This window comes from Cloeon dipterum, chromosome 3, assembly GCF_949628265.1.
Source record: "Cloeon dipterum chromosome 3, ieCloDipt1.1, whole genome shotgun sequence".
In the NCBI taxonomy this organism is placed as follows: domain Eukaryota; kingdom Metazoa; phylum Arthropoda; class Insecta; order Ephemeroptera; family Baetidae; genus Cloeon; species Cloeon dipterum.
Genome location: NC_088788.1, coordinates 6,987,837 through 7,014,634, shown reverse-complemented (window position 1 = coordinate 7,014,634; position 26,798 = coordinate 6,987,837). Strand labels below are relative to the sequence as shown.

Below are 26,798 nucleotides of genomic sequence, written 5' to 3'. Positions count from 1 at the left end.
AAGTGCTGAAATAAATTAATACTGCTGTCATGAAAATGGCCTTCCATAGAATCGATATTAATATTATGAAGAAAAATTCAATTCTGAGAATGATAACTTGAAAAACTAGTATTTTTTTAATCATTCCTCTAAAATGCACTGTGATTATTTAATTTTCCTCGTGCCTACTTAAAACAATATGGAACTATCACTGAAAAAAATTATGTTGTATACCATGGATATTTCATGTAACGTTTTCTCTACCATGAAATATTCATATGTAAGTCACTTTTATACCAGGAAATTTTCATGTTTGGTCACTCTCCTTGTCTCCATGTTATTGTTCATCTGGTTTACACTCAATGTAGGAGAATATCATCGCGACATACGCCGCCACAGTAAACTATTACTTATTTTAACAAATCTTAAACATTGCTTTTCAATTTTTCAGAACTAATAAATCAAAATTCATGCACAACGAAATGATTTTAATTTTTTTGGCATATTATATTATGTTATATCAATAAAAATATTGATTATTGCATTTCACCCGCTGAAAAGCAATATGATTGAAAAAACATATAAAAATTAACATTTCCACTTTCTTCAAAAATTATTTATCACATTATTGTTCAGATATTATAAAAATTGCGTAGTATATTTGGGTTCATGAGTCCCTACAACTACAAGATCCCTGTAACTTACGCAACCTGAGCTGCATCGGGGGGTTGCACTGCTGCATATATTATAATTAAGCGGTCGCTCCTAATTATTTAGGGAAGAAAAAAGACGTGACAAGTGTGGAAAAATGACTACAGAGGGTGCAGTTGTTGTTTAGCTGGTTTTAACACTCTTGTGTGCGTTTTTCGTTCGCTGCATGACCTTCGCAGCCTCTTTTTCTTTGTGCTCGTCCACATATTGTCAGGGTTGAATGGAACGGCACGGGGGGAGGGGGGGAGATGCGTCGAGAAAGCACAAAAGACGTCGAGGCATAGTGGCCCGGTCAAGCACTCTTCGCTCAATTTTCATTTTTCAATATTATTGAGCCTCGCCGTGCGCGCTCTGTTCTAACATTAAAATATTTTTAATTTAAATTCTGTTAAAACTATCTAATTTAGAAGGGCAGCAAAAAATAAAGGAAAATGTCTCGTTTCCCCGTAAATTTTTTTGATATTACAAAGTAGTTAGAATGTTAAAAAATACTGAAATTTAATCATAAAAAAATTAAATTTTGTTTAATGATCAGTGCATTCGCTAGAACATATAATTTTGAGTGGTTGGGTGTAGCTCTGGTTAAAAAAGACCCAAAAAGAGCGGAGATATAAGCTCCAATATGTAAGAGTGATTGATGTATTTTCCTCTGAAAATAATATTTTATTAATTTTTACAAAGGTTTTCAAGGTTTTAGCACTACTGGCCTACATAACAAACTAAAAAACCTACATTCTGAAATTTTTTGGATAATTTTCACTGTCGCGTTCAAAATAATAAAAATATTTAAATGAAAAAATAAGCCATTTTTAAATTTTCTAGCTTCATAAAACCGAGTTTGTAATATCTCTATGCTATTTCAGCATATTATAAAATAAATTTTCGCAATTAATAATAGAATGGATAGGTAATTAAATTGATAAGAAGGCAATAATTAGATACCAAACTCAATACTTGTGCAATGATTAATGAGCAAACGTGGTGACCAGATGTCGATAAAATAACACAACAATGTAGCCGGAAGAAGATAATTTCTTTTGTAAATGTGAAACCGTGGTACAAGGCCAAAACGACAGTTTCTCGGAAGCATCCCTTAAGAAAGGTCTATTGTATTAAGATCAGCAGGGTTTATTTTATCCATACACATTGTTCCATCATAAAAAAGGACATTGTCCACATGTAAATTGCAAGGAACCCAAATTCGACACGTACATCTGGTTGTTTGTAGAAACAACAATTACAGCAATGTAGATTTATGACCATGTGAGGGAGTGTGACCCGTGTGACAGGACGCTGGGCTTGGTGGTAGAGAGTAGGACACATAATTAGCGAGTCTACCAATGAGTGCATCGAGAAGAAGGACAAGATCCACTATTGGCTATTTCTTTCACCAACCAAATTTAAGATGTTTTCGGACGTGAGGAGAGCAGCTCTTCGTCCGAGGAAGGCAACGTCAGTCTTTTGAGACACCCCTGACTAAGAAGTCAAATCCTTGTCTTCTCAGTCAGTCCAAGTGAAGTGAAAGTGCTAACAGAGGCCACGGACTTAGCAAATAGGCCCGATCAGCACCTGTGGTTACTGAGTTCTGGATACAGGTTTTCAAGTGGGTTTTCCTGTGTCTGCGTCAAATCCAAATGGACAGAACTACTTTTCCTGCTCCCACACAGGAAAGGTGTAAGACAGCCACGATCATCAACTAAATAGCCACAAGGACACTGTAAGAACATTTCTGCACCAGCAGAAGACAGCGCCTGCAAGGCCAGCACTAGCAGCAGGCAGCGAGAACTCATCTGTGAGTGACAAACAAACTTATCACACGTAAAAAGGTCATTAAAACTGTGAGTACACAACCAAGCCGCGAAGGAGTGCCTAAAGGACACAAAGTGAAAGACACACGAAGTTTAAACGCGCGAATTCGGGAAAGAACATTAATTTGTAAAATCATATGCACAAGTATTGAGATTCTTGATTGATCAATATACGTATTGAAACCGATCCATTCAGCTTTTATTTACTGCATGATCCTGCTTAACCATCTAAATCTGCTTTAATTAATTCTTCAATTATTAGTCGGTAATTGTCTTGATTAGTCAAGGAAACCAGAGGAATTGCTAATTAAACATTAATTTCACCTGAGAGTCTAGCAATCAACAGGAATCTTCACCTTAAAATTTCTACAGGTATTTTATTAATCACCGTAAGATTCACCTTGCTAAAAGAGACATTACACGATTTTGGTCCTCCGGGCCGGATGCACTCTTCTTCATTAAGAGTGTAAACGTGCCAGAATAAGTTATATTTTCCTTGCATGTCGTTTGCGTATTATTTCAAAATGAACGCAAATGCGCTAAAGGAAAAGTGAAGCCGGATGCACTCTTCTTCATTAAGAGTGTAAACGTGCCAGAATAAGTTATATTTTCCTTGCGTGCCGTTTGCGTATTATTTGAAAATGAACGCAATTGCGCTAAAGGAAAAGTGAAGCCGGATCACTCCTTTTCATTAAGAGTGAAACTAGCCAGAAAATAAATTATATATCCTTGCTGACTGGATTGCTCTCTTGTTCAGAAGAAGCGAAACGAGCCAACTTAAGGGCTGGGTCGTTCTTTGCATTGAGAGCGAAACAAACCAGAAAATAAAAATATTTTCCTAGAGCTGGTCGGATACACACTTTATAAAAAAGGTGTAAACGAGCTTATATTAATAATTATATTTTCCTAGCAAGCAATTTGCGTATTCTTTAAAAATGAACGCAAATGTGCTAATTAAATGTGAAAGCAGATCGTGCATGGACATGGCAGATAGAATTAAAAGAGAACCCGACTGCAGCCAAAATAGAGCTGCATGGGATAACAGCAGATGGCACAGTGGGAAACAGGACAATGCGGTTGAAATTACGCATATAGCAGTTCGTGAAAAGATTTTTACTGAAACGTTCAGATCAGAATTTGAGAATGAATCACTCAGTATGTACTTTGATCGCCAATACGAGAGATTAGTTGAATACTACCCAGAAATGACTATCTCAGAAATTCTTTTGAGGATGAAATCTTCCATGCCAGAAAACATCGCGAAAGCGCTTGTTTATAGAAAAATTGTAAACATTGAAAATTTACAAGAGTACTTAAAAGAGTTAGATGAATTAGAGAAACTCTTAATAGAGAGAAGAAGGCCCCTATGGCAAGAAAATTTAGAAAAGAAAAATGATGGGGAACAATTCCCACAGAAGTTGAACGCCCGCGCGCGTCGAAGGATTCGAAGACAAAATCTAACCAATAAGCTAGAAACTAAATATCAGACTGTAAATTGCATTAAAATGCCAGTTCTGCCACTCAGAGTGGCAAAAGTAAACCTTAAAAACACCAACAACAAATAGTACCTCGCCATGACCACTTTGGTAAACAGAGTGAAATAACTTTCAGAAAATACCGTAAAACTGGAATATCCAAATCTCGTAGCAGAAAAAATTGATAATCATGAGAGTCGAAATTCGAGTCATGAAAATCCTAAAGCAGAGTTTTCCGCGTTTGGGTGGCACGGTACCGTCCCCTTCAGGTAATAATGCGCAGGGGATACAAGGTCAGGGTGGCACCGACAATACTTCTCTAAGTGCTAATGCTAGTCGCGAAACCGAGGGAAGAATTGATGAAATAATCAAATCCAGTTAAATTTAGACTTAAATTAAAACTTTCTGAAATTAGTTGCAATATTGGCAAACTCAAAATTATTAGCATTTATAGATTGACTCTGAAGCGGAGATCTCTTACATATCATCAGATTTATATGCACAATTAAAAGCAAACCAAATACATTTTGAGCTTATACCAGTTGCAAAGTCCTTCATCAAAGGAGCAACAGGAGTTAGAAGTAAGAGAGTCAAATGCTAAATTTTCCTTCCTCTTACATTCATTAACAAAAAGTAATTCTAAATTCACATTCCTGTGTGGTAGAAAAGGAAGCAATTCCAATATTGCTTGGTTACAATTTACTTTATGCACAACAGTCTATTTTATTGGCAAAGAAAAAAACAAACACTCGATTTCATTAGATAAAGAAAACAGAGTTATTGCATTTCAAACAACCAGCAGATCATTATAAATAGATAGAAGAATTAGTCCTTTCCCTAGAACATAAAGTACAAAATGAATATTTCAAAATTCAACCTTCGGGTAAATTACAGATAAAAGCTGGGAGAATGACTTAGATTATTTTGATTTGGCAAGTAAAGTGACAAATTTATTTCCTACCGAACAGGAAATTGTAAATACTGTAAAGTAACTGCGACTTGCTTGAGCAGCGACAAAGAAACCAATTACATGATTTATTCTTTGAGTACAGAGATATTGTGTCGCGCAAGCCGAGATGCTTAAAGGAATTCCATTACGAGATTAAAATCAAAACACACGATTTTGCATGTGGATCCAAACAAACCATTTGTAGTTGAAACCGATGCTTCCACCACCGGAATAGGAGGATTAATATATCAGATCGAAGATGATGGAAAGAGCAAGCGACTCATTGCTTTTTTTTAGCAAAATTATCAATGAAACCTTTTGTTTAATTAACATGAGGAGAAATGTGCAAAGGGTTATTGAGAGATGTGAAATCTGTCAAAAGACCAAGGTCTTAAATATAAATTTCACGGGAGAAATGCAACCAATTTTAGCCACCGCGCCGCGTGAAATGGTTGCAGCAGATCTGTACGGAGAGTTGCCCACCGGACGCGTTTGGATAAAATACAGCTTAGTACTTTACGACGTCTTTACTAAATTTGTAGTACTGTACATTCTCAGACAAGAAACTGCGATAAAAATCGTAAAGAAAATACAAGACTATGTTCGTGAATATGGTCAAATTAAATCTATTTTGACAGACAATGGCCCGCAATTTGCTTCAAAATTGTGGGGAAAAGAAATGAAAGCCATGAACATCACAGCAAAATTCATTTCAAAATACAATCCAGCTGGTAATCCATCAGAAAGAATTATGCGGGAATTAGGGCGAATTTTCAGAGCCTATTGCAATGAGAGACACACTTCTTGGGTACAGGTAGTTCCAAAAATACAGGAGTGGATAAATGTCACTGTCAACAGCAATACAAACAAAACACCGCATGAACTAATGCTAAATGAAAAACCTATTAGAGCGATAAAAAATCTCATCGATTTTCCTAAAAATGAAAAGTCGGACAATTTGCAACAAGTCCGAATTGAAGCAAATGAGCATTTGAGGAAGAAAGCAAAAGAAAGAAAAAATTACTTTGATAGAAGATGTGGTAAACACAGCTTCAAAGTTGGAGACTTAGTTCTATACAAACAAAGAAAGCTTTCAAACAAGGAAAATCGAGTGATTCAAAAAAAATTCTTTAATCTGTATGAAGACCCTTACACAATAACTGAAACTCCAATGACAAATGCGTTTGTAATTAAATAAAAAAATAAATAAATAAGTAAAAATGACGGTTCCATTGAGGGACCGGTGAATGCAAAGGATTTGCGTCCTTTTCTTAAATAATATATTTGCTGTGTTGCAAATTATCTCGTTAATAAAAAAATATAACAGCAGACCGAATATTATTCCTTTTAAAAGGAGAAAGTAAAAAAGGATGAAAGGAGAAGCGGAAGCGTTCTTCAGCCTTTAGTCGCAATAACCCAACAAGGGATGTTTTGTGTGCCACAGCGGGCATTCTGTGCCGGCATGTGGTGCATGAATAGCGTTATAAATATAGCCTTTTAAAGTTTAAAAGGCAGTCTGCTACTTTAAATCAGCTATTTCAATAATACCTTCAATAATGCCTCCAATGTTTTCAAGAGGAAGAAGTGCAAATTAAGATATGCAATTGAAGGCCTGCGCAACCTTCAGATTGCATATGTTAAATTGTTACTTAAATAATCATGAAACACAAACATTTACATGTAGATATACAATAAAAAATATAGGGTGCTCCGGAATTCGTTCTGTGATGCATCAGGGTGCTCCAGACTTCGTTCTGATGTAGCATATGAAAAAATAATAGATAGCTATAGTGTGCTCCAGACTTCGTTCTGATGTAGCATATGAAAAAAAAATAATAGATAGCTATAGTGTGCTCCAGACTTCGTTCTGATGTTGCATATGAAAAAGATATATATAGCTATAGTGTGCTTCAGAATTCGTTCTGATGTAGCATATGAAAAAAAAAATAATAGATAGCTATAGTGTGCTCCAGACTTCGTTCTGATGTTGCATATGAAAAAGATATATATAGCTATAGTGTGCTTCAGAATTCGTTCTGATGTAGCATATGAAAAAAAATAATAGATAGCTATAGTGTGCTCCAGACTTCGTTCTGATGTTGCATATGAAAAAGATATATATATAGCTATAGTGTGCTCCAGAATTCGTTCTGACGTTGCATACGGAAAAATATATATAGCTATAATGTGCTCCAGAATTCGCTCTGATGTTGCATATAAAAAAATATATATCTGTGGTGTGCTCCAGAATTCGTTCTGATGTTGCATACGAAAAAAATATATAGCTATAATGTGCTCCAGAATTCGTTCTGATGTTGCATATGAAAAAAATATATATCTGTGGTGTGCTCCAGAATTCGTTCTGATGTTGCATACGGAAAAAATATATAGCTATAATGTGCTCCAGAATTCGTTCTGAGATGTTGCATATGAAAAGAATATATAGCTATAATAATGTGCTCCAGAATTCGTTCTGAGATGTTGCATATGAAAAAAAATATATAGCTATAATGTGCTCCAGAATTCGTTCTGAGATGTTGCATATGAAAAGAATATATAGCTATAATAATGTGCTCCAGAATTCGTTCTGAGATGTTGCATATGAAAAAAAATATATAGCTATAATGTGCTCCAGAATTCGTTCTGATGTTGCATATTATGAAAAAAATATATATCTGTGGTGTGCTCCAGAATTCGTTCTGATATTGCATACGGAAATAAATATATAGCTATAATGTGCTCCAGAATTCGTTCTGAGATGTTGCATATGAAAAGAATATATAGCTATAATGTGCTCCAGGATTCGTTCTGATGTTGCATACAATAAAAAAAAAATATAATCATACAAAGGTGCTCCGGAAGTTTTCTGATGATGCATCTAATATATACATAAACAAACACATGAGTGCTCCAGAATTCGTTCTGTCGATGCATCGAAGATATCTACAGCAAAATGTTTGTGTCTTTAAAAAAAAATATATATATATAAATCTATAGTGTGCTCCGGAATTTGTTCTGATGTTGCATACAATAAAATTATAATCATACAAAGGTGCTCCGGAATTTTCTGATGATGCATCTAATATATACATAAACAAATATGAGTGCTCCAGAATTCGTTCTGTTGATGCATCGAAGATATCTAAATGTTTGTGTCTCTAGCAGACACAAGAAAAAAAAATGGAATTGTGAGTTATGTTTCGGCATAGCTTGCAAAAGAAATTTTGCAACTTGTGAATTGTGCATCGGCGCAGTTCGAAAAAAAACATTTTATAATGTGTTGCACGATGAATGATGAACTAATATTAATTTTGTTGGGAACATACAGATTACCATTTAACATCAGAAATGTTAATAGTAAAATTAAATTGATGAAATTGAATCGCTCTAGGAAACAGTAAAATAAGAAGAGATTATATCTATTAATTTAAAAGCAGATACCAGCTAAAAGTTAGGATTGTTAGTTGAAAAATGCCACACTTTAGATCTAAGCGAAAATTAGATATATCCTATGATGAAAGGAAAATTAGATTAAAATTGTTTTTCAATCCTATTCTAATTTTGGGTGGCATGTAATATCTCTATGCTATTTCAGCATATTATAAAATAAATTTTCGCAATTAATAATAGAATGGATAGGTAATTAAATTGATAAGAAGGCAATAATTAGATACCAAACTCAATACTTGTGCAATGATTAATGAGCAAACGTGGTGACCAGATGTCGATAAAATAACACAACAATGTAGCCGGAAGAAGATAATTTCTTTTGTAAATGTGAAACCGTGGTACAAGGCCAAAACGACAGTTTCTCGGAAGCATCCCTTAAGAAAGGTCTATTGTATTAAGATCAGCAGGGTTTATTTTATCCATACACATTGTTCCATCATAAAAAAGGACATTGTCCACATGTAAATTGCAAGGAACCCAAATTCGACACGTACATCTGGTTGTTTGTAGAAACAACAATTACAGCAATGTAGATTTATGACCATGTGAGGGAGTGTGACCCGTGTGACAGGACGCTGGGCTTGGTGGTAGAGAGTAGGACACATAATTAGCGAGTCTACCAATGAGTGCATCGAGAAGAAGGACAAGATCCACTATTGGCTATTTCTTTCACCAACCAAATTTAAGATGTTTTCGGACGTGAGGAGAGCAGCTCTTCGTCCGAGGAAGGCAACGTCAGTCTTTTGAGACACCCCTGACTAAGAAGTCAAATCCTTGTCTTCTCAGTCAGTCCAAGTGAAGTGAAAGTGCTAACAGAGGCCACGGACTTAGCAAATAGGCCCGATCAGCACCTGTGGTTACTGAGTTCTGGATACAGGTTTTCAAGTGGGTTTTCCTGTGTCTGCGTCAAATCCAAATGGACAGAACTACTTTTCCTGCTCCCACACAGGAAAGGTGTAAGACAGCCACGATCATCAACTAAATAGCCACAAGGACACTGTAAGAACATTTCTGCACCAGCAGAAGACAGCGCCTGCAAGGCCAGCACTAGCAGCAGGCAGCGAGAACTCATCTGTGAGTGACAAACAAACTTATCACACGTAAAAAGGTCATTAAAACTGTGAGTACACAACCAAGCCGCGAAGGAGTGCCTAAAGGACACAAAGTGAAAGACACACGAAGTTTAAACGCGCGAATTCGGGAAAGAACATTAATTTGTAAAATCATATGCACAAGTATTGAGATTCTTGATTGATCAATATACGTATTGAAACCGATCCATTCAGCTTTTATTTACTGCATGATCCTGCTTAACCATCTAAATCTGCTTTAATTAATTCTTCAATTATTAGTCGGTAATTGTCTTGATTAGTCAAGGAAACCAGAGGAATTGCTAATTAAACATTAATTTCACCTGAGAGTCTAGCAATCAACAGGAATCTTCACCTTAAAATTTCTACAGGTATTTTATTAATCACCGTAAGATTCACCTTGCTAAAAGAGACATTACAAGTTAAATTTAATTTTTTTGAAGAAACTGTGACAGTGGTTTTAGCAAATATTCCTGAAGAAAAATCAAGTGTCTAATAAGTCAAGTTATTGAAATAAACTCAATTTTAATCAGAGGAAAGACGCCCACTTTTACGGCGCGTATGGCATTTTGCTTAGCGGCGCAGCATACATCTTCAAATTTTAAAATTTAAATATCTTCGATCTGGTTAATTCAAGCAATCTGATTTGTTTACCAAATAATATTTATATTTTTTTGACTTTGTTTGACTAAAAATTGGTTGACGTTAGTTGTCAAAATTTGCAAAATATTTCTAAACACTTTAAAAATAACTTGAAAAAAAATTCATTATAATTAACAGAATAATAGTTTCAAATGTAATTTCCAAAAATCGTTTCAATATTCGCTGTAGGATCTGAGATATAAAATATTGAAACTCTGCCGCTCTTTCAAAAAATTAACGTGCCTGAACCGAAGAAGAAACACAAGTCAATTTTTTCTCTCCGCAGAGATTTCTTAGTTATTTTTCATTTTGGTCAATATTTCAATTAATATTTGCAATAATCGCATGGAACTTTGAAATTTGGTTTAACTATTCCCAAACGCGACTTAAATTTTATAAACAAATTTACTTATCATCTTATTAGAAACGAGAAAATAAAAAAAATATAAAATAAGAATATATGCACAAAGTATCGCTTTAAAGTGGAATGAGGAATGATACTGGGCAACAATTGAAAATTATTCGAATTGTTGGATACCATAAACAATTGATCGATTGACAATTTGTTCAACAATTTGCAATAAAAAAGTACCTCCCTACAATAAAAATTCAAATTTTGCCAATTTTCTCCAAAATTTCGAGTGCTTGAACATATTTTCTTGGCATATTCCGATTCCTCTCGTCGAGATCTGTCCAGCGGTGTATGCCACTTATTGGGGAAACTCTTGGTTTTGAAATTAAATCGGATTTCAAGTAAGGAGACAGCCATTGCCATTTGAAAAGCACGCTAACTTTCCAGCCAGCCAATTTTCTCAAAAAATTAAAGCACTTCTTAGGTCAATTAACTGGATCCTAAGGGATGAGTTTATGCATTAGCAACAAGCATTTTCCAGGCTTTTGCAGTATCATTCCTCCTCTAAAAAAATTTCATTAATGCTAAAAAATAGGATCAATTGATAATTACTAAAAGGATTTTTGTTTCAACAAACGGCGCAAGTCATCAGCATGACAATATATTAAGGATTTTATTCATTCACATTGGATTTTTGTGCAACTCGTCGGTTACTGCGCCAAGCCGACACAAATTATTAATAATTTTTGTCATTTAGTTTTGATTTACTTTTTCTTATGTGCACACGACTTTGCTATTAATTGAGAAGAGACGAATTTTACTGAATGGTTCTGGGTCTGCGTGCAGCTGCAGCGTGCTGCCTTTTGTCGTCACAGAATGTAGTGGACGCTGGCTAGACAACTCCCTGCACCCCCTATTTCTTTGTATCGCATGAAGCAGCAGGAGAGCTGTCAATGAAAATTTATGACAATAATTGTTTGGAGATGCGAGCGAGAATGAAGGTAGCACCGCTCTTCTTTTCAGTCGCCTGCCGCCTGCGTATTTCGAAACGACGAGTGAGACACGTGTGTGATAGTCATAGTGTGAACGTCGGAAATTTGAAAATTCAGAAATTGACCGGAAACGGGGCCTTTTGTCTTCATAGACTGAGTTTGCATGAAGTTATAAAGTTTTGTTGGAATAAACAAATTATTATTAAGTTCAAAAAATAGAAAATAAATCAGTGAGTCGTAATTTAGACTTGAAAATAATTTTTTCTCAAGTCTACATTTATATTTCAAACGTTAATATACAAAATTTGACATTCAAAGTGCTGAATCAATTTAATTAATACTGGTCATGAAAATGGTGGAGATATTATAAAGAGAAACTTAAATTCCTAGACTGATAACTTGAAAAACTAGTATTTTTTTTAAAAATTCCCCTAAAATGCACTGCGATTATTTAAGTTTCCTCGTGCCTACTTAAAACAATATGGAACTAGAGCTTCTTCCAAAAATTTCAAACCTAGAAAAAAAATCAGGAATTTTACCTTTACAATTTGAAAATGTGTTTCAAATCCATCGGAATAAATATTCCCGTCTTAAAACACCTATTTTTTTACATATTCCATCACATAAACAGCAATATTTTCACCTCATTCTTCTCCTCTTGAGGCTTCAGTCAAATCGGGGTCATCAGGTTGGTTGCCCTCAAACCCCTAGAGTGCATCATAAAGAGGAGAGTTGCGACATTGAGCAGCACATCAATCCATTTGCAATAATTCAAATTGCGTACTCTTCAAGTTGGAAACTATTATTCAGAAAACCACACTCATTTTTAGGATCCGTAAAAGAAATAAATTAAAAATATTTTCAGACAAAAAAGGACAATTTTTAGGGATGAAATTTTAGACTCTATTTCCAAAAACCAAAGTTTTTAAAGGAAAAATAGTTAACTCAAGGCTAAAATCAGGATTGAGAAGGTAAAAATTTAAATCTGATTTGCAAAGAAAGCAAATTCGAATTGAAATATGAGTTCAACATATAGGAAAAGAAGTTATGTTCATAAGCGTAGAAATTCAATTTAGAAGCCAAATAATATATTTGTTAAAAAATAAATTGACAAATTTATAATCTAGAAATTTAAAGCTAACAATATGTCCGATTAAAGGCAAGAAAATTTGTATTAGTTGACCAAAAATTAGATAAGATAAAAAAATATCCATCAGGCTTGTGAAATAATTATGCATTTCAGGAATTTTAACGCCAGAAAATTAATTTAAAAAGCTGGTCGTGTCATTTCAAAAGCTTGCATTTTGATATGCTTCCAATTATTATCCTTCTGCTCCTGATTTTGTGGATTGAAAACTATCCTGACGCCCTGAAGGGAAAGATAAATATGTGGCTGTGTTATAAGGGAACAAAAGCACCTCTCCCTCTCACACATAAACAGGGAAAAAGACGCGTCTTTTAACGGTCAGTTGGCGTTTGGCATTGCTCGCGAGCATCACACACACCACACTGCGTTAAAAGCCTGCATAAAACGTCCACTTTTTCAACTTTCTCCTACAGCTAAATCGTAAGTCTTTTAAGCTTAAATGGTTCAATTTTTCATTGTAAGTGCATATTTTGTGAATAACTATGTATTTAGAGGTCTCGCGCGCCAAAATTTGAGACGGCCGAACACTGCTGAATTCTGAATCCACCGAATTTTCGGCCGGCGGAGGCGGTTGGTTTAGTGTAAGGATTATTTTTCCAGCAGAGACTCATTTTTAATAGTAAAACTGGACAGTGGTTGACGGCCAGAGGGGCAGTCCCCTGCAGTTTATATTATTATTTATTTTTTATTTATTTTTTCTGACCATTGTTGGAAGACGCGTCGTGGTCGAAGGTTATGGTGGCTACCGAAACAAAATGGCAGCTAGTCTCTGCGATGTCTATATAACTATTTTAAATTTTAGAACTAACCTTGGGGTGGCTCAAATTGATGAAAGTTTTCTATATTTTTATTATACAAAATAATGGAAATATTATCTAATTCAGAAGGCTACGCGTTATTTTAACCACCAAAATTGATAGATTATTGGCGCAAGATGGCATGGTCGGAAAAAAGAATTGGCCAAATTCTCGCAATTGGCCTAGGAGAACATTGTCGAGCGGAATTTACCGCGATATCAACATGACAATTTCTCAAGAAAAAACATGTAATATATAAATTTGAAAGATTGCCGCTTACAAACACTTGCCGCATTTTCCCTCAGAGGTCTCTCCTGACCGGAAAGGTATGTGGTTGTGTTAAGGGGACGAAAACACCCTCCCCCCTCACACAAAAACAGGGAAAAGACGCGTCTTTTAACGGTCACACTTGGCGTTTGGCATATTGCTCACGAGCATCAAACTGCATTAACAGCTTACAAAACGTTGACTTTTTCAACCCTCTTCCTTCAGTTACAGTAAGTCTTTTAAGCTTAAAATGTTCAATTTTTCATTCTAAGTGGATATATATTGGAAATTATTCGGTATTTAGGTCTCGCGCTCAGGTCTGAATCTGCCGGACTTTCGGCCGGCGGAGGCGGTTGGTTTAGTGTGAGGAATACAATTTTTCCGGCCGAGACCCATTTTTAATAGTAAAACCGGGCAGTGGTTGACGGCCAAAGAGGCACAGGCCAATTTTTCCCCTGCAGTTTACATTATTATTTGTTTTTTTTCGACCGTTGATCGAAGTCATGTACGGAGTGGTCCAGACTGTATGGCATATCTTACCGAAACAAGATGGCTGGCTCTGCGATATCTATGTTCTATATTATTATTTTAAATTTTAAAAACTACCCTTGGGGTGGCTCAAATTGATAAAAGTTTTCTATATTTATTATACAAAATAATGGAAATATTATCTGATTCAGAAGGCTACGCGTTTTAACCACCCATTCACAAATCCAAGCAAAAGGATTTCAAATTATCAGTTTTCAGGCACATTCTGGCACAAACAAAGCCCGCCATTTTATTCACTCTGAAACTTGTAATATGCAAGATGCAAGTGGGATTTATTTTCGAAATTTTTTGACTACTCACTTGATTATTTGATACCTCCCGAATAAAATACTAAAAAATTATAAAAACATATCTTGATTTTTTTCAGACTGTTTGCTCTATATGGACATCATGGACGTATTGATGGACAGAAGGAAGCTGGAAATCGCTAGAGGGAGACTGGCCAATGTACAGATGGAGCAAACCAGCTTACTGGATGTTGCCTCCAAAGCGGTCCTGAACTACGTTCTCGACGGCAGCATCGAGGCCGCTCGGCTCGTGTCCTTGCGTGAGTTTATAAATAAAACATGATTTCTATTTCTCTTCAAATTTCTAGTAGTGTTCTGCTAAAGCCAGAGACAAAAAATATTGTTTATTTTTTGCCTTGCATTCTCTTATTTAAAACAAATTAATTTGGAGAAAATAAACCAAGATTTATTGTTAATATTTTGGTTGAAAACAGCCAAATGGTACTAAAACCTATTTGTTCAAAGGAGGAATATTTTTTTCCGTTTTTGTAAATAACAAAAAAGTTATTTATCAGGCAAAAAAGTTTGCCTGATCTGTTTGTTATAATTTACATTTTTGCAATCTGTGTAAATCGAGATATAAATTATTTATTTATTCTGCCTCATCATTAATTGACATTTTATTGAACATGAGTGAGGATATATAAAGCGGGGTTGAAAACTAAATTTGAATAATTATTTCAACTCTAGTTCACTATAATCACTATATATTGTTAAAAACTGCAAGCAAGTAAATTTAAATTTATTTTACTATAGCGACCAGGCTGCGAGAACACCTGATGAGAGGGTTGGAAAGCCAGATGTGTCTCCCTGGTCAGCAAAGCATCGACGAATTCGATCGACGCTACGAGGCCTTTGAGAGTTTGTTACCAGCGAAGAAAATTGACCTGCTGGCGCTGATGAGCTACTGTCCCACCGACAGCGGGACACGAAAACGCATGTTCAGCAAGGTAGCACATAAAGATTATATTCATAGAAACTTTCTTACTCATGTCTTTAAATTTTAGGTCATGGAAATTATCGAATCAAAATCTCCCGAAGTCGAGTCAATAAGGATGGACCTCAAACGAATTACACCTAGAAAGTGTCTCTTTGATACCTCGTCCCTGTTGATGCGAGATTTGAAAAATGTGAAGAAATTGGAAATGCTGGGATGCAGCATTCGACTGAAGGACCTGATGTTTCTGTGCAGAGTAAAAATGCCAAGCCTACAACACGTCCAAGTTGAGGAGATTGCGATTTCACTGAATGACCTCTTCAATGAAGAGCATCTTGTTCAGTGCCTCTCCAACTTACGAGTGCTACTTTTTAAAGAAAACAATGTGTTTGTGGCTTCAAACGACAGCAGCCAAACCTTGTTTAAAACCCTGTGCATTGACAGACTGCCTAACCTTAAAGTTTTCCAACAAATGGCCGATCACACAGCAGGAGAAGAGTCAACAGTGACATTCCAGATTGGAGACACAGTCAGGCCTAGACTGCAGCACCTGACAACTGCTCTGGGAGTGGAAGGCATGCACCTTATGTTTCCTTCAGTAACCAACTTACGGGTAATTATTTTTCCACGCTTAAATTTTAATTTATTGACACTTGGAAAAGCAATCAATTATATTTTATTTTTTTGTAATTATAACCATTCCTCACCTTTTTTTATTTCAGGTCGATGAGATGAATGAGGAGAGAGATTGGCGTAACTTGCTCCAGTTTACAAAAATTGAAAGCCTCCAGATCTGCCACTCTTCGTCATCAGCATTAGAACCTTTCTTGGCTCGATACGGCGCAAATCTGCGAACTTTGGTTCTCTCTGAGATGGAAGGTGTACTATTCCGCCAAATATTCAAACTCTGCCCTAATTTGGAAGTTCTGAAGCTGCAAAATGTGATTGTGGGTGATGACACCAATATCATTTCTAAGTTTGCAAAATTGAAGCAGCTTTACTGGAAACCAAACGACTCTGACGAGTAAGTTATCTGATAAAAAGTGTCCGAATTTGAGTTTTAAAAATTTGTTTTTTTCTCCTCAGGTCGAAGAAAGCCCATATCTCCAATATTTTGGCAGCCCCAGATCTGGAGACACTGGAGATGTTTGGAAACAGTTTCAACCACAGGGACTTCGAAAAAGTTTCCGGACTCATCTCGAATGGACAAATTCTTCGCAAGCTGGTCACGTTCAAGTTCGTAGGCAGCAGACCCTATGTCCCACTCCGCGACAACGACGATGCGGAATTCACTGACTTCTTCTTGGCCATAAGCAAACTGATCAAAAACTCTATGGCCTTTATCCCAAAGCTGTCCAATGTCTGTCTTTGTATGTGCTATGGGTGTGTCTCCTGGAACAATATCGAGGAAGGAGTACAAATAGAAGATATGACACCAGACCCAAGTTTCTGCGAGTGTATGAACGCTGATGTTTGCAAGGAATTAAAAGATGAAACCATTTTCGATTTCCTTGATGCATTCAAGCGCCGAAAGTAGTTTCTGCTGGAGCGAGGCGAATATTAAATAAAGTGTGTTGATTATTGTACAGTTAATTTGATGTGTGGAGTTTGACCGTGCCGCGAGCTTTAATTTTCCAATGTTGTTAATAAAACTTGTAAATAGCATATATTGTAATTCTAATCATGCAATTTTCATTTCACGTGGACAAACACCAATCAACCATATCACCAACAACTATATTTAAGTTTCCAGCTGCTTTCAAGAAAAATAGAAAAATCTGATGAATGCGATTAGATAATTTTTTATCTGAAATTCCTCAATGAATCCATAAATTTTATATTTTTAAAGCTAAAATTCTGTTTTGAGGCTAAAATTTAAATTTAAACGACATTAAAATTCGTAAAACTCATGATCCAAAGTTGTTTCTGTGATAGTTACATTTCTCGGTCAGAATGAATTTAAATTAAAAAATTAGTCTTAACTCTCGGAAATCATTTGATAATTCGCTGGAATTGTCTCATGACTCATGATAAAAGTAAAACTTAAAAATTGAATGTTATAACACAGAGAAAAAATCAGGTCTACGAAAAGCAAATAAATAACGTGAAAACCCTAGTTTATTTAATTACTCAAACAAAACAAGCATAGGACTCACCATATTTTAAATTATTAATTCACCAGTTGCATAAACCCTAAGTGTTTGAAGCCGCCAACAGATGGCGCCACCGTAGACTTTCGCTTTTAAAGCACTTCCGCTGCGATTTCAGACTCAATCTAGCTACCGTGCATTCTTCAATTAATTTGCTATTTTTTGACGTGCTGAAAACCAAAATCGGTTCAGCCAATCGCCGTAGAATCGTGAAAAACTATTTTTTGAAATAAAAAAATCTTTTTTAACGTTTCTACGGCGAATGGCTGAACCGATTTTGGTTTTCAGAACGTCAAAAAAAAAAAAGAAAATTAATTAAAAAAAGCAAAATAGCTAGATTGAGTCTGAAATTGCAGCGGAAATGCCTTAAAACCGCTTAAAACAAAATTTTTTAAAAAGTCTGGTTGCGCCATCTGTTGGCGGCTTTAATAACTAAGGGTTTATGCAACTGGTCAAATAAAAATTTTAAAAAATATATCACTTTGAAAATAAACAAATCAAACTCAAGCTTTAATTTTGTAAAAGAAAAATAACTCAGCTGAACATCATCCTGGATTATAAATCCAAAATTTATTTTTTTGTTTCACGCCGGCTCGACGGCCTTGCTGTTGCTGTCGTCGTAGTCTCCGTCGCCAGGGTCGCACCTGGCATAGACATACTTCTCGATGACCAGGGTGCTAGGCTCAGGCGCCGGGTCCTCGCGGTTCTTGAGGCCCATCTGCTCGTCGGAGCCGGCGCAGCGCATCAGCCACGAGAGCCAAGGCATCGCGTCGCACATTCCGCCCAGCCAGCCGCCGGCGCCGCGAGCCCGCGAGTTTGTCAACATTGAACGCATCGCCGCCGCCTGGCCCTCGGCACTACTCAACGCCTTCATCAACTCCTCAGCACTAAAAATTCGATTTTATTGATAAAATAAGAAATAATAAATGTGCCTAAATTAACCTGAACGGACGTTATCAATGCAAAATAAAAAAATGGATTAGAGAAAATGAACAAAAAACCTATTTTCAAGAGTTTTACAGGCCCCTTAATTGAACCATTGATGCCGGGAGGGGTCATTATTTGGGTGCAAGAGGTGAGTATATAAAAAAGGTTAGCACTATTTTATGAAACCGCTTAGTGTGTTATGAAAATGTGAACTTTTAATTTGCTATTTTCGGCTTTTGTACAAAATTAAAGTTTTTTTGGTTGATGTTGAAAAATAATTGCTTGCAAAGTGATAACCATCGATTTTTGCGCGTCTCAACAAATAATTTGATATTGGACTTTTTTAACAGGGTTATTGAAATGTACTGCAACCAAAATTTATTATAAAATGAACACAGTTATAGTTTTTTGTAATTTGTAGCTTCGGATTCAAAGTTTATAATTTTTTATTAAAAAGTAACTCATTGTCACACTGCAGCAATAAATTTAATTTGAAATTGGAATTTATTTGAATAGTTGCGTGAGAGCCAGCTTTTTTTCAACCTGGAGAGCTCTTCAAAGTAAATAACAACAAAAGCAAACTCAGCTAAAAAAATTTAAGATAAATAAAATATTGACTAACCGTATTGTATGTTATAGAATTTACCCTTAACCAAAACAAATTGTACATGCAAAACAAGAGGAAAATGGTGTACTGCTTTTTTCAAATTTTGGAGCGTCGTGCATTTATTTTGTACCAAGGTCACGCAGAATTTATTTACGTTTTTACCTGTGGTGGTGTTCGACTTCATTAGGTAAAAGGGCATCAAAGAGGAGTTCTTCAGAGAAACCAAGTAAGTTGGTCGTGGCCAGAGATCGTTCAATCAACTCGGGGTCATCATCATCAAATTTTTAAACAAAACAAGCAGCATAAGACATAATTTTAAATTATTAACTAAAATTTTTAAAAATTTCTTTTAAAAAAAACTAATCAAAAGGTGCCATCAGCGACGATAAAGGTGCTAAACAAATGGAAATAAATGCCAACAGCGATAGGAGTAAGTTACAAATTCATATATTTCTACCACCGCAGCCTGACGGAAACAATTAATTATCTCTTATTCAATTTTTCAGAACTAATAAATCAAAATTCATGCACAACGAAATGGTTTGAATTTTTTGGCATATTATATTATGTTAACAAGTGGCTCGTCGCCACTTGGCGCTGCGCGCGCCGACGGCCGCTTTGCGGCCGCCGTCCGGCCCTCCGGGCCTCCCGGCTTGGCGCGCGCGCGGACCTTCGGTCTTTATCTATAGGTTTTTTCGAATTTTGCTTTGATTTTGCCGCAATTAGTCTCAAAAGATAGGAGATTAAATTTAGAAACTTTTTAATCGATACGATTTTTGATTTATCCCCGTATTAGTCCCCGTATTTTTGCGTCGGCGGCCGAAAGGCGCGACATGTCGAAAAAATCCGATTTTTCCACTACCTGAAAAATCAAACTTATGAGTTAATTTTGAAATTGACTCCCAAAAATTAAACTTTGGTCGATACCTAGCTCAGATGGCTGGGCGGCGTTTCCGAGTCGAAGCTGGGTATGCGCGAAAAATCTTTTTGAAAATTTGGACTTTTTTCGGCCAAAATGGCGCCGCGGACTCAAAAATGGTCAAATTTTGAAAAACTCGGTGTCCGCGGACCGGCGGCGTCGCGGCTGAATTTTTGACACCGAAAAATCCGCGATCGGTCCAATACAACCCCCACCAGTCCCAAAAAAACACCATTTTAGAGTGTCACGGCGCGCGATGTTTCGCCTTTAAAAATTAATATCTCCGGCCCCGTTCGTGCTAGATGGCGTAACCGGTGTTCGCCGAACTCGCCGCAAAATTCTGCGTCGGATTCGCCCGTTTTCCGCCTCCCATCACCCCCCGCAACCCCCGTGGGGGCGAAAAACCACTAAAAATTGGTCAAAAGTTTGTATTTTTTTAAAATTGCCCTATGGGGACTGCGGCGGTTTCGCCCCGCGGACCCTCGTTCCGGCGGCGCCGGCCGTCGACGATCCGAGTTTGGCGCCGATCGGCGCCGATTCGGCGATTTTTTTACCCGCGAGCATAGGGACGCGGGTCGGTCGCGGGGGCGCCGCGGGGCTCTCAGGGGCTCGCGGGCTTAACCCTCGGGGCTCGCCGGGTTTCGGCCGGAGGCGCACCTTTAGCGGTTGGTCGCGCCTTTGGCGCTCCAACTAAGGTCCACACCTGCCATATTCTACGTAGGTGAATCAATAAAAATATTGATTATTGCATTTCACCCTCTGAAAAGCAATATGATTGAAAAGAACATATAAAAATTAACATTTCCACTTTCTTCAAAAATTATTTATCACATTATTGTTCAGATATTATAAAAATTGCGTAGTATATTTGGGTTCATGAGGTTCTACAACTACAAGATCCCTGTAACTTAAGCAACCTGAGCTGCATCGGGGGGTTGCACTGCTGCATATATTATAATAAGGTCGCTCCTAATTATTTAGGGAAGCAAAAAGACGTGAGAAGTGTGGAAAATTGAATACAGAGGGTGCAGTTGTTGTTTAGCTGGTTTTAACACTCTTGTGTGCGTTTTTCGTTCGCTGCATGACCTTCGCAGCCTCTTTTTCTTTGTGCTCGTCCACATATTGTCAGGGTTGAATGGAACGGGACGGGGGGGAGGGGAGGAGACGCGTCGAGAAAGCACAAAAGACGTCAAGGCATAGTGGCCCGGTCAAGCACTCTTCACTCAATTTTCAATATTGAGGCTCGCCGTGCGCGCTCTGTTCTAACGTTAAAATATTTTTAATTTAAATTCTTTTAAAGCTATCTAATTTAGAAGGGCAGCAAAAAATAAAGGAAAATGTCTCGTTTCCCCGTAAATTTTGTCCATATTACAAAGAAGTTAGAATGTTAAAAAATACTGAAATTTAATCACAAAAAAATTAAATTTTGTTGAATGTTCAGTGCATTCGCTAGAACATATAATTTTGAGTGGTTGGGTGTAGCTCTGGTTAAAATACACCCAACAAGAGCGGAGATATAAGCTCCAATATGTAAGAGTGATTGATGTATTTTCCTCTGAATATAATATTTTATTAATTTTTACAAAGGTTTTCAAGGTTTAAGCACTATTGGCCTACATAACCAACTAAAAAACCTAAATTCTGAAATTTTTTTGGATAATTTTCACTGTCGCGATCAAAATTATAAAAAAAATATTTAAATGAAAAAATAAGGGATTTTTTAATTTTCTAGCTCCATAAAACCAAGCTAAATTTAATTTTTTTGAAAAAACTGACAGTGGTTTTATCAAATATTTCTGAAGAAAAGTCAAGTGTTTAATAAGTCAAGTTATTGAAATAAACTCAATTTTAATCAGAGGGAAGACGCCCACTTTAACGGCGCGAATGGCAATTTGCTTAGCGGTGCAGCATACATCTTCAAATTTTAAAATTTAAATATCTTCGTACTGGTTAATTCAAGCAATCTGATTTGTTTAACGAATAATATTTATATTTTTTAAATTGTGTTTGAATAAAAATTGATCGACGTTAGTTGTCAAAATTTACAAAATATTTCTAAAAACTCTAAAAATAACTTGAAAAAATTTCATTATAATTAACAGAATAATAGTTTCAGATGTAATTTCCAAAAATCGTTTCAGTATTCGCTGTAGGATCTGAGATATAAAATATTGAAACTCAACTGCTGTTTCAAAAAATTAACGTGCCTGAACCGAAGAAGAAACACAAGTCAATTTTTTCTCTCCGCAGATATTTCTTAGTTATTTTTCATTTTGGTCAATATTTCAATTAATACTTGCAATATTCGCATGGAACTTTGAAATTTGGTTTAACTATTCCCAAACGCAACTTAAATTTTATATTCAAATTTACTAATCATCTTATTAGAAACGAGAAAATAAAAAAAAATGTAAAATAAGAATATATGCACAAAGTATCGCTTTAAAGTGGAATGATACTGGGCAACAATTGAAAGTTATTTAAATTGTTGGATGCCTTAATCAATTGACCGTTAAACAATTTGTTCAACAATTTGCAATAATAAAAAATGACCTTCCTACAGTAAAAATTCAAATTTTGCCAATTTTCTCCAAACTTTACAGTGCTTGAACATATTTTCTTGGCATGTTCCGATTCCTCTCGTCGAGATCTGTTCAACGGTGTATCCCACTTATTGGGGAAACTCTTGGTTTTGAAATTAAATCGGATTTCAAGTAAGGAGACAGCCATTACCATTTGAAAAGCACGCTAACTTTCCAGCCAATTTTCTCAAAAAATTACAGCGCTCCTTAGGTCAATTTAGGCTTTAACTGAATCCTAAGGGATGAGTTTATGCATTGGCAACAAGCATTTTCCAGGCTTTTCCAGTATCATTCCTCTTTAAAGTGTAATGAGGAATGATACTGGGCAACAATTTAAAATTATTTGAATTGTTGGATGCCATAAACAATTGATCGATAAACAATTTGTTCAACAATTTGCAATAAAAAAGAACCTTCCTACAATAAAAATTCAAATTTTGCCAATTTTCTCCAAAATGTACAGTACTTTAACATATTTTCTTGGCATATTCCGATTCCTCTCGTCGAGATTTATCCAACGGTGTATGCCACTTATTGGGCAAACTCTAAATTTTGAAATTAAAACGGATTTCAAGTAAGGAGACAGCCATTACCATTTGAAAAGCACGGTAACTTTCCAGCCAATTTTCTCAAAAAATTACGGTGCTTCTTAGGTCAATTTAGGCTTTAACTGTGTCCTAAGGGATGAGTTTATGCATTAGCAACAAGCATTTTCCAGGCTTTTGCAGTATCATTCCTGCTCTAAAAAATTTTCATTAATGCTAAAAAATAGGATCAATTGATAATTACTAAAAGGATTTTTGTTTCAACAAACGGCGCAAGTCATCAGCATGACAATATATTTAGGATTTTATTCATATATCCACATTGGATTTTTGTGCAACTCGTCGGTTACTGCGCGAGAGCTGTCAATGAAAATTTATGACAATAATTGTTTGGAGATGCGAGCGAGAATAAAGCCAGCACCGCTCTTCTTTTCAGTCGCCTGCCGCCTGCGTATTTCGAAACGACGAGTGAGACACGTGTGTGATAGTCATAGTGTTATTAACGTCGGAAATTTGAAAATTCAGAAATTGACCGGAAACGGGGCCTTTTGTCTTCATAGACTGAGTCTGCATGAAGTCTTTTAAGTTTTGTTGGAGTAAATAAATTATTAAGTTCAAAAAAATAGAAAATAAATCAGTGAGTCGTAATTTAGACTTGAAAATATTTGTTTTCTCAGGTCTACAATTATATATTTCAAACGTCAATATACAAAATTTGACATTCAAAGTGCTGAGATAAATTAATACTGGTCATGAAAATGGCCGTCCACAGAGATATTATAAAGAGAAAGTTCAATTCCCAGACTGATAACTTGAAAAGTAGTATTTTTTTTAATCATTCCCCTAAAATGTACTGTGATTATTTAAGTTTCCTCGTGCCTACTTAAAACAATATGGAACTAGAGCTTCTTCCGAAAATTTCAAACCTAGAAAAAAATCAGGAATTTTACCTTTACAATTTGAAAATGTGTTTCAAATCCATCGGAATAAATATTCCCGTCTTAAAACACCTATTTTTTACATATTCCATCACATAAACAGCAATATTTTCACCTCATTCTTCTCCTCTTGAGGCTTCAGTCAAATCGGGGTCATCAGGTTGGTTGCCTTCAAACCCCTAGAGTGCATCATAAAGAGGAGAGTTGCGACATTTAGCAGCACATCAATCCATTTGCAATAATTCAAATTGCGTACTCTTCAAGTTGGAAACTATTATTCAGAAAACCACACTCATTTTTAGGATCCGTAAAAGAAATAAATTAAAAATATTTTCAGACAAAAAAGGACAATTTTTAGGGATGAAATTTTAGACTCTATTTCCAAAAACCAAAGTTTTTAAAGGAAAAATAGTTAACTCAAGGCTAAAATCAGGATTGAGAAGGTAAAAATTTAAATCTGATTTGCAAAGAAAGCAAATTCGAACTGAAATATGAGTTCAACATATAGGAAAAGAAGTTATGTTCATAAGCGTAGAAATTCAATTTAGAAGCCAAATAATATATTTGTTAAAAAATAAATTGACAAATTTATAATCTAGAAATTTAAAGCTAACAATATGTCCGATTAAAGGCAAGAAAATTTGTATTAGTTGACCAAAAATTAGATAAGATAAAAAAATATCCATCAGGCTTGTGAAATAATTATGCATTTCAGGAATTTTAACGCCAGAAAATTAATTTAAAAAGCTGGTCGTGTCATTTCAAAAGCTTGCATTTTGATATGCTTCCAATTATTATCCTTCTGCTCCTGATTTTGTGGATTGAAAACTATCCTGACGCCCTGAAGGGAAAGATAAATATGTGGCTGTGTTATAAGGGAACAAAAGCACCTCTCCCTCTCACACAAAAACCGGGAAAAGACGCGTCTTTTAACGGTCAGTTGGCGTTTGGCATTGCTCGCGAGCATCACACACATCACACTGCGTAAAAAGCCTGCATAAAACGTCCACTTTTTCAACTTTCTCCTACAGCTAAATCGTAAGTCTTTTAAGCTTAAATGGTTCAATTTTTCATTGTTAGTGCATATTTTGGGAATAACCATGTATTTAGAGGTCTCGCGCGCCAAAATTTGAGACGGCCGAACACTGCTGAGTTCTGAATCCACCGAATTTTCGGCCGGCGGAGGCGGTTGGTTTAGTGTAAGGATTATTTTTCCAGCAGAGACTCATTTTTAATAGTAAAACTGGACAGTGGTTGTCGGCCAGAGGGGCAGTCCCCTGCAGTTTATATTATTATTTATTTGTTTATTTTTTCCGACCATTGTTGGAAGACGCGTCGTGCTCGAAGGTTATGGTGGCAACCGAAACAAAATGGCAGTCTTCTGCGATGTCTATATAATTATTTTAAATTTGGGGTGGCTCAAATTGATGAAAGTTTTCTATATTTATTATACAAAATAATGGAAATATTATCTAATTCAGAAGGCTACGCGTTTTAACCACTAAAATTGATAGATTATTGGCGCAAAATGGCATGGCCGGAAAAAAGAATTGGCCAAATTCTCGCGATTGGCCTAGGAGAACATTGTCGAGTGGAATTTACCGCGATATCAACATGACAATTTCTCAAGAAAAAACATGTAATATATATATATATTTGAAAGATTGCCGCTTACAAACACTTGCCGCATTTTCCCTCAGAGGTCTCTCCTGACCGGAAAGGTATGTGGTTGTGTTAAGGGGACGAAAACACCCTCTCCCCCTCACACAAAAACAGGGAAAAGACGCGTCTTTTAACGGTCACACTTGGCGTTTGGCATATTGCTCACGAGCATCAAACTGCATTAACAGCTTACAAAACGTTGACTTTTTCAACCCTCTTCCTTCAGTTACAGTAAGTCTTTTAAGCTTAAAAGGTTCAATTTTTCATTCTAAGCGGATGTATTGGAAATTATTCGGTATTTAGGTCTCGCGCTCAGGTCTGAATCTGCCGGACTTTCGGCCGGCGGAGGCGGTTGGTTTAGTGTGAGGAATACAATTTTTCCGGCCGAGACCCATTTTTAATAGTAAAACCGGGCAGTGGTTGACAGCCAAAGAGGCACAGGCCAATTTTTTCCCCTGCAGTTTACATTATTATTTATTTGTTTTTTTTTTCGACCGTTGATCGAAGACATGTACGGAGTGGTCCAGGTTGTATGGCATCTTACCGAAACAAGATGGCTGGCTCTGCGATATCTATATTCTATATTATTATTTTAAATTTTAAAAACTACCCTTGGGGTGGCTCAAATTGATAAAAGTTTTCTATATTTATTATACAAAATAATGGAAATATATTATCTGATTCAGAAGGCTACGCGTTTTAACCACCCATTCACAAATCCAAGCAAAAGGATTTCAAATTATCAGTGTTCTGGCACATTCTGGCACAAACAAAGCCCGCCATTTTATGAACCAAATTCAAATTTATACCACGTATTACAAAATGCAGGCTTTTCCCTGATCTTTCTTTCCCCTACTTCCTGAAACATACCGTGAGCGTATATAGTTGCGTTCGATTGAAGCAAACCTTGAACGCTTCTCTATAGATGTGTCGTAATTTATTTCCTGTTGCTGAGAACTCCCATGATATTAACTTCCATTAAAAATATTATTCACTCTGAAACTTGTAATATGCAAGATGCAAGTGGGATTCATT

General features: G+C 36.1%; 2 protein-coding genes across 2 annotated transcripts; one reads left to right on the top strand and one right to left on the bottom strand.

Annotated features, from left to right (window-relative positions):
• The first annotated feature begins 14,646 nt into the window (after positions 1-14,646).
• On the top strand, positions 14,647-17,038 carry LOC135940567 (uncharacterized). The gene is made up of 5 exons (XM_065485500.1): positions 14,647-14,756; positions 15,253-15,446; positions 15,504-16,046; positions 16,156-16,457; positions 16,520-17,038. Exons 1-5 carry the CDS (start codon positions 14,663-14,665, stop codon positions 16,968-16,970), a joined length of 1,584 nt encoding a protein of 527 aa, XP_065341572.1. The 5' UTR covers positions 14,647-14,662; the 3' UTR covers positions 16,971-17,038.
• Positions 17,039-17,906: 868 nt separating this feature from the next.
• On the bottom strand, positions 17,907-19,398 carry LOC135941150 (uncharacterized; the record flags this gene model as incomplete). Its single annotated transcript, XM_065486451.1, has 2 exons — positions 17,907-18,470; positions 19,280-19,398. Coding segments are annotated over 2 exons (423 nt in total), but the record flags the coding sequence as incomplete, so codon positions are not given.
• Between the last annotated feature and the right edge of the window lie 7,400 nt (positions 19,399-26,798).